The sequence below is a fragment of the Mesoplodon bidens genome (assembly GCF_964165515.1).
Source record: "Mesoplodon bidens genome assembly, chromosome: 11".
NCBI classification, from domain to species: Eukaryota; Metazoa; Chordata; class Mammalia; order Artiodactyla; family Ziphiidae; genus Mesoplodon; species Mesoplodon bidens.
The window spans coordinates 45,769,463-45,778,153 of NC_138167.1; the positions used below are offsets into that span (position 1 = coordinate 45,769,463).

Genomic DNA, 8,691 nt, shown 5'->3' on the forward strand with positions numbered 1-8,691 from the left:
AGTAGCCAAAAGGTAGAAGCAACCCAAACGTCCATCAGCAGATGAGTGGATAAACAAAATATGGCATATCTATATTTTGGAATTTTTTTTGACATATGAGTTTATCTACTAGACCATCCAGATGGAAATATGTGATAAATGGATGGAAACAAGGGTCATAAAATGAGAGAGGTAGGATTTTTTTTTTTTTTTTTTTTTTTTTTTGTGCGGTACGCGGGCCTCTCACTGTTGTGGCCTCTCCCGTTGCGGAGCACAGGCTCCAGACGCGCAGGCTCAGCGGCCATGGCTCACGGGCCCAGCCGCTCCGCGGCATGTGGGATGCTCCCGAACCAGGGCACGAACCCGTGTCCCCTGAATCGGAAAGAGGACCCTCAACCACTGCGCCACCAGGGAAGCCCGAGGCAGGCATTTTTAGACCCATTTTGGTTTAGACATTCACCAGGTTGGACTGTTTTTTAACATTTACAATAAAACTTTTTTTTTAACCACAATAAACAAAACAATGTATTAAAACTACTTCCAGGATTGTCCAAATTATTTTTTAATCATTATTAACATTTTTCATATTTATTTAAATGTTGTTTCCTTTAGCAAATTTATCCAAAATACTGAATTTTCATCTTAGAACTTGGTTTATATGTAGATAATAACAGAGTTCCTAAATTGGCTTTCATCAGCATACCTTTCTCTAAGCTCTAGTGGTTGATACCTTCTCTTCAAAATATATAAGCATCTTTTTTATTATGTTGTCATTCTCAAAGATACTCTGGAGAAAAAATTATGAATGAAACTCTTACGAATTCTTCTTCATTTCTGTTAGAGCGTAGCAATTTATCATCTTACACATAGTGATCTATCAGATGGGCGAGGCTCAGTTTCTTGTTCTCTTCAGACATAGTTGATTGCAGCTCACAGAGCAACATCTGCCTACAACTTCTTCACTTCCTTATTAACAGCTGTAACTGGGACAGGTCATTCTTTGAGTGATACATTTTGACTAGTTTTAGCCTGTGAAGAAGGTCTTCTTTCTCCTGAATCTCCACCGATTTTGCTTTTTCTTCATTTAATCCTTGTTTGGGAAGAATTCTCATTCACAAAATCATTTTGGAGACCTCTGCGTGACCCAGTATCCAGTGATTTAGATTCACTTGCATCGATATTCTTTTTTTTTTTTTTTTTTTTTGTGGTACGTAGGCCTCTCACTGTTGTGGCCTCTCCCGTTGCGGAGCACAGGCTCCGGACGCGCAGGCCTATCGGCCATGGCTCACGGGCCCAGCCGCTCCGCGGCATGTGGGATCTTCCCGGACCGGGGCACGAACCCGTGTCCCCTGCATCGGCAGGCAGACTCTCAACCACTGCGCCACCAGGGAAGCCCCTGCATCGATATTCTTAAAAGTATTTTTCAAATGTGTATTTTCTTCTACCTCACTATGTGTTTAAAAATTTCTTGAAATTCCAGTTTTCTTCTGCTAAAGATGCTGGCTTCTCTGAAAAGATCTGATTTTTAAATTTATTTATTTATTTTTATACAGCAGGTTCTTACTAGTCATCCATTTTATACATATTAGTGTATCATGTCAATCCCAATCTCCCAGTTCATCCCACCACCACCACCCCCCACACTCACACTTTCCCCCCTTGGTGTCCATATGTTTGTTCTCTACATCTGTGTCTCTATTTCTGCCCCGCAAACCAGTTAATCTGTACCATTTTTCTATGTTCCACATATATGCGTTAATATACGATATTTGTTTTTCTCTTTCTGACTTACTTCACTCTGTATGACAGTCTCTAAGTCCATCCACGTCTCTACAAATGACCCAATTTCGTTCCTTTTTATGGCTGAGTAATATTCCATTGTATATATGTACCACATCTTCTATATCCATTCATCAGTCAATGGGCATTTAGGTTGCTTCCATGACCTGGCTATTGTAAATAGCGCTGCAATGAACATTGGGGTGTATGTGTCTTTTTGAATTATGGTTTTCTCTGGGTATATGCCCAGTAGTGGGATTGCTGGGTCATATGGTAATTCTATTTTTAGGTTTTTTTTTCTTTTATAGTGGAACTCTTTTTAAAATTTATTTATTTTATTTTTGGCTGCATTGGGTCTTTGTTGCTGCGCACAGGCTTTCTCTAGTTGTGGCGAGCAGGGCTACTCTTCTTTGCAGTGCGTGGGCTTCTCATAGCGGTGGCTTCTCTTGTTGCGGAGCACAGGCTCTAGGCACGTGGGCTTTGGTAGTTGTGGTGCACGGGCTTAGTTGCTCCAAGGCGTGTGAGATCTTCCCGGACCAGGGCTCGAACCTCTGTCCCCTGCATTGGCAGGCAGATTCTTAACCACTGTGCCACAAGGGAAGCCCTATTTTTAGTTTTTTAAGGAACCTTAATACTCTTCTCCATAGTGGCTGTGTAAATTTACATTCCCACCAACAGTGCAAGAGGGTTCCCTTTTCTTCATACCCTCTCCAGCATTTGTTTTTTGTAGATTTTCTGGTGATGCCCATTCTAACCAGTGTGAGGTAATACCTCATTGTAGTTTTGATTTGCATTTCTCTAATAATTAGTGATGTTGAGCAGCTTTTCATGTGCCTCTTGGCCATCTGTATGTCTTCTTTGGAGAAATGTCTATTTAGGTCTTCTGCCTGTTTTTTGATTGGCTTGTTTGTTTTTTTAATATTGAGCTGCATGGGCTGTTTATATATTTTGGAGATTAATCCTTTGTCCCTTGATTCATTTGCAAATATTTTCTCCCATTCTGAGGGTTGTCTTTTCGTCTTGTTTATAGTTTCCTTTTCTGTGCAAAAGCTTTTAAGTTTCATTAGGCCCCATTTGTTTATTTTTGGTTTTATTTCCATTACTCTAGGAGGTGGGTCAAAATGATTGTGTTTTTTTTTGTGGTACGCGGGCCTCTCACTGCCGCGGCCTCTCCCGCCGCGGAGCACAGGCTCCGAACGCGCAGGCTCAGCGGCCATGGCTCACAGGCCCAGCCGCTCCGCGGCATGTGGGATCCTCCTGGACCGGGGCACGAACCCGTGTCCCCTGCATCGGCAGGCGGACTCTCAACCACTGCGCCACCAGGGAAGCCCCAAAATGATTGTTTTTTTCATTCTTGACTTTAAGACACTTTACCACGCCATTTAATTATGGGAATTAAATGAAGATCTTGTTTTCCTTAATTGTTCTCTAGGTGTTGCACTCACAGATTGTTTTCTTGAACTATTCTTGCGGGGAGGTGATGGATTGGCACAGACCTATGGAGCGCTGGGTAAAGTCACAGCTGAGTCTGATGGACTTTCCATCTTGGAAATGAAATCTTGGTTTACCTGTGCTTCCGCCTTCCCCAGAGAGTGCGAGAGCCCATACAATGGAATTTTTTCACAGTTCTTTTCTGTGAAAAGGAATGAAGCACTGATACATGCCGCATCACAGATGAACCTTGAAAACATTCTGCAAAGTAAAAGAAGCCAGACACAAAAAGGCCTCATATTGTATGATTCCATTTATATGAAATATTGGGAATAGGCAAATCCACAGAGACAAAGCAGATTTGTGGTTGCCAGGGGCTGGGGATTGGCAGGGAAAGGGAGTGACTGCTAATGGGTATGGGATTTCCTTTTGGATGATGAAAATGTTCTGGAACTAAATAGTGGTGATCGTTGCACAACATTGTAAATGTACTGAATTCCATTGAGTCGTACACTTTAAAATGGTTAAAATGGTAAATTTGTTGTTATGTGAATTTTACCTCAATTAATAGAATAACAAAAAAAAAAAAAAAAAGGAAAAGGAAAACAAACGAAGCGGACCCTGGGGTAGAAGAGGAAGAGGAAGAGAAAGGTGAGGAATCCAGAACACTTCTCCGAGCTTAGTGTCCTCATCCATAACATGGTGAATCTAATGCTCCCATCCCCCAGCTGGCATGAGTAATAATGTGAATGAGTGTTCCATAAAATGCTTAGCACAGTGGGCACTCAGAATAGAGGTTAATTTACTCTTTTCTCTATAAGTGTCTAAAACTAGTTGTCCCCTTTATTACCTCTGTTTCTTGTGACTGTGGTTTGTGGCTCCAGCAAGACCACCTGTTTCTCACAAGGGCTTGTTTCACTCTGTCTCACTGCATGTGGCAGCTGCTGCACCATCTGGGATGTTGTCCTGCCTCCCATGTTAAAGGCCAGTATGGTTCTTGGACCACTGCCACAGAATCCCCTGAGTGCTGATTTTGGGGCACCCACCTACTAAATCAGACTCTGGGGATGTTTGGTCTGGGGAAATCGGAGTTGGGGGGTCCTGCATTTTTAATGCGTTCCAGGTGATAATCAGACACATTAGTTTGAGACAACTATTTTAATTTATTCCTATCTTTACCATCTCTTCCAGGAAGTCCACTCAGACCCCTCCCCTGAGACATGCTCTGATACGCAGTGTGCTCCTTACTTGTGTCTGGTTCTGAGAATCTGGGTCAAAGTCACCTTGGGTTCTACTGGGTCTGCTCTTTCCCACTGGACTGGGGAACTCCCAGGGAAAGATGCCTGGCCCCCTCTTTCCTCTCGTCACCCTCGCTCCTCCTGAGTGTAGGTTCTCCTAGGATGCTGTAGGAAGTGAGACACTTTAGTTTTAAAATCCTTAGAATCCTATTTCCTTTACTTCTACACATACCTGGGAGACCTTAGCTTCTCTCTCTTTCTTCCATTCTACTTCTGACTTTTTGAGATGGCATGGAAATTTTAGTACTATGTCGCATCAGCCTTTGCTTTTCCCGTCCCATCTCACCCTGCAGGATGTGTAGGTGTGGGCCAGCCCCACCCCACCCTGACAAGTGACCATGGATCCTGGAGCCGGGCCAGACTCATCTCTGACTGTCAATGAGCAGGTATCTTCTGGGGCAGGATGAGGTGGGGGAGTGAGGATAATGGCCCAAGGGGTGTGGGCAAGGAGGAAAACTCCATAGAGCCCCTCGTTGTCTGTTTCTTACCAGAAACACCAGTCCAGATCGTCACTTTACCTATCCAGATGTAGTTGCCAGCTAGGATTTCTCAGGGGCTGGGTTTGGGGACTTAAGCTGTGACTTTAAAAAGTGAAATTAAAATGTGAAAATACATATAAGTTAACATGGGGAAAGATTTGGATATCAGGGAATTAATTTTTTTTCTTGCTTATATATCATTTTCTAATTTTTCTTACAATGACCTTTTATTACTTATGTAATTTTTTTTTTCTTTTGAGAGCGTGGCTTATGGAATCTTAGTTCCCTAACCAGGGATCGAACCCAGGCCCCTGGCAATGAGACACCAGGGAATTTCCGACTTATGTAATTTTTAAAAGGAGAAAAAAGATTAACTAACATCTCTTAAAATGAGATGGGAGTAAAGTCCTTCATAGGTCAAGCTTGAGTCAGAAAGGGAACTGCTTGTGGGGTTATTGCACTCATACTCCCCTGATGGGTCACAGTGTTGCTTTTTTCCAGCAGTCTCTGGCTGGATCCAGTTTTCAGGCCTAAGGAGCGTGTTGTGGGAGTGTCTTCAGGCCTAGGCAGAGCGCAGGGAAGGCCTGACACAGAGCTTTTTAATGTACCGGGTGTCCCTGACTCTTGAGTGGCCCAGTTGGAAGCATGTCAGTGCTGGAGGTAAAGCGCTGAGTGCTGGCTCTTTGAGCAGGAAAGGGGACCCAGTGTTCCGAGGAGGCCCAGGGACTGCCTGCATTGCTGGGCATGGGGGCTCCCCTCCAGGTCGGAGCACACCCACAGCAGAAGGCACACTGGAGCTGCAGGCCCACAGGGTACAAAGCTCCAGTCCAGGAGGGCCAGCGAGAGGCCACGTCTTCAGGATTCCTGACCCTCACTTCAGGAAGTTGGCTTGGAGGGAAATCTTGGCCCGTACCCCAGAGTTTTGGAAATAAAGGAACCATGAGCTTAAAAAGTTACCCAGTATTGTGGAGCATTCATTTTCCACTCCTATAATAACTCGAGGGACGTGAAGAGGGGTTTGCTTCTTGTCCCAGCTTAAGCTGTGGCTATGGTGTTAGGGGCCATCGTAATCACACTCCAATATCCTAGCAGCCGAGAAGACAACCTTGCAAGGCTGTGGGAGAGGCCATTTACCACTCCCTGCACTGAATCCAAGAGAGGAAACAAATGGAAATGTCCCCAAGTGGCCTGGCTCTGTGGGACTTTTCCTAGCTTGTGTCAGGCCCTTCTCCCTGTCACCAGGCCCTACTTTCTCCTAGTACCTCCTTCCCTGGAATCAGGGAGCTGCAGTCTGCTCCAGGCTCTGGAATTCTCACAGAGCACACAGTCCTTGAGACAGGAGGTCTGCATCCTGACATGCTCTCTCCTCTCTCCCTCAGCCATACCCAGAGCTCTGGTTCCCCAGGGCTGATCTGCCCCTCCCCCCAGCAGTGTCCCCGTCCTCTGTTTGCAGGTCATCGTGATGTCAGGCCATGAGACCATCCGAGTTCTGGAGGTTGGAGTGGATGCCCAGATCCCTGCTGAGGAGGAGGGCAAAGCACTGGAAGGTGTGGCCGCCGAGGGCTCCCAGAGCGGAGGCCCCACCAAAGCCGGTGAAGCTGCTGGTGAAGCTGGGCCAGACAACCCAGACTCCTCTGCAGAGGCAACTGGTATGAGGCTACCTGCTCCCATGTGGCATTGCTCCACCTGAGTCCCCTCCTGTGTTCCCCCTGGAGAGCCAGCATGAAGCCGGAGGGGGCTAGGTGGCTTTAGGGTCTCACTGTCTTCCTGTCCACTGGACAGCCTCTGCTCACAGTCTGTACTGTTGGTCAGCTCCTAGGCCACTCCTCATCCCTGGAACTTTAGTTCTGGTTTCAGTCACTTACAGACCTAAACTGGGATGGGTCAGGGTGAGGGAATTGAATTAACCTCAGAGAGGGCTCCCAGGTCTAAACCAGACCCTCAAGCTCAAGGCGGAGAGGACTAAGCCTTCAGGATCCTGACGGCCCTTCCAAATCAGTACCTTTTGTGGTGGAGCTGAGCGGTGCCAGGAGTTGGGGATGGGAGGCCATCATACCCACCTTGGACTAAGGACGTGTGTGTTAGGGAGGGCCTTGTAGAATGCCAGCCCCTCACTCCCGACTGGGCTGGCGTGAGTCTAGCCTGGTGGGCTTATTTGTGCTCTTATTCTCCAAAGATGACTTCAGGGCATGAGTTTGATTCTCCTGCATGTGGAATGTATATGGCTGATTGACTCACACCGTCTCCCTTAAGGACCCTGCAGTACAGCTGTGAGACAGTCTGGGCTGTTCTAGAAGCTGGGGCTGGTCCTAGGCACTCTGGGCACAGGGCACCCTTTCATTGACTTCCCTCATTAACACCTTATTAACACCTTTTGCAGGAAGCTTGGGGCCTCCCTTGCCAATTCCCCCAGAAAGCCACGATTCATCTCCCCTTGCTTTCTGCTGAACTTCACCCCTTCCCTAGATTGGAGATGTGGTTGGGGGAGAGGGTGTGGGCCAAGAGGAGGAGACAAGAAGAGAGCAAAGAGAACAGGCAATTCTTTAACAAAACCCCTGCCAGATCTCACCTCCCTCGTTCTACTCGCAAATCAGTGTGCAGATCCATTTGGGACCCTAGTAACCCGTGTTCTCTTTTCTCCTTTTGAGTAAAGGAATGACAAGAGACGTGACCATTTTCCCCTAGCCTGGAAATGTTCTGCTTCCTTGTTGAGGCCAGGATGAGCCATCACCTGCTCCCATGGGCCAGTGCCCTGGTGGGCAGGCAGGGAAGACAAGGATTCTCCATCTCGGCCACCCTTTCCACTTCTTTCCAGGTTTATCCACAGTGCCTTAACTTCCTTTTTTACCCTTTCATCCATCTTCCATATCTCATTTCTTGTGGCGCCTTAATCCTGCTCCTTATCCAAAACCTGCTCTCAGGAACTGATCAGAGATCAATTATTTACACCTTAGTATGAGTGTTCACGGTAGTGTGCATCTTCTTCCAGAGGTTTGTATACTTAAGCTTTTCACCAAAGTCTTCTTTATAAAGGAATTTCAGTCATTGTCAAGCAGGGAAGGGAGGTATGTTGATGGTACCTCCTAAGGAGCTGCCAGCTTAAACTGTGGCTTTGATGGAACGTTTCTGTGTATGCAGTATTGAGAAGTGTTTCCTCTTAAAACCAAATAAAACTAAGTAATAGGAAACTTTCAAGATGAAAAAAGAATCTAGTGATTTGTGTCACTCCAAATTATTACCCAAACCTTGTCACACGTACACATGTTTATAGGTGTGGCCCCTGAGGGCGGGCTAAGTAGCATGACACTTAAGACCACCATATTATTTCATATTCCACGTCCTTTATTGACAGATTCACTCATCTGATTCTGGTTTTGGCTATTATCAAACTGTCTGATTTTTTACTGTCATAAACAGTGCTGCTTTGAATGGCCCTTTAATTTTATTTTTCTTTGAGGTGTAGTCCACCCAAATTCCTTTTGAAGAGAAGCCAATTGTTTACGTAGGAGGAAGTCATCACACGGAAAAATACAAAATCTTGCTATCAATGAGAGAAAAAGTAATTGGCTATGAGGTACCACCTATGCCTATTAAGCCAGAAAAATAAATAAACAGTGATAAACCTAAATTGGGTGGTGCTGTGGAGAAACAGGTGCATTGTTGATGGTGCTGTAAATTGGTTCAGTCTTCCTGAAAAGCAGTCTAGCAGGAAGCTACAAAAACCC

The 8,691-nt window shown here is 45.7% G+C and overlaps 1 protein-coding gene and 1 pseudogene across 3 annotated transcripts in view; one reads left to right on the plus strand and one right to left on the minus strand.

Annotated features, from left to right (window-relative positions):
* Nucleotides 1–755: 755 nt before the first annotated feature.
* On the minus strand, nt 756–3,302 carry LOC308625735 (swi5-dependent recombination DNA repair protein 1 homolog; annotated as a pseudogene). Its single transcript has 3 exons — nt 3,118–3,302; nt 1,263–1,497; nt 756–1,161 (listed from the first exon to the last, which is right to left on the minus strand). The product of its transcript is annotated as a swi5-dependent recombination DNA repair protein 1 homolog (transcript).
* A 1,495-nt stretch (nt 3,303–4,797) lies between these two features.
* POU6F1 (POU class 6 homeobox 1) overlaps nt 4,798–8,691 on the plus strand; it is a 14,433-nt gene continuing 10,539 nt past the window's right edge. For both annotated transcript variants that reach the window (XM_081248956.1, XM_081248957.1), the window contains exons 1-2: nt 4,798–4,873; nt 6,420–6,615. In XM_081248956.1, coding sequence (XP_081105082.1) covers nt 4,826–4,873; nt 6,420–6,615 — 244 coding nt within the window. In that variant the 5' untranslated portion in view covers nt 4,798–4,825. The remainder of the gene's footprint in view (nt 4,874–6,419; nt 6,616–8,691) is intronic.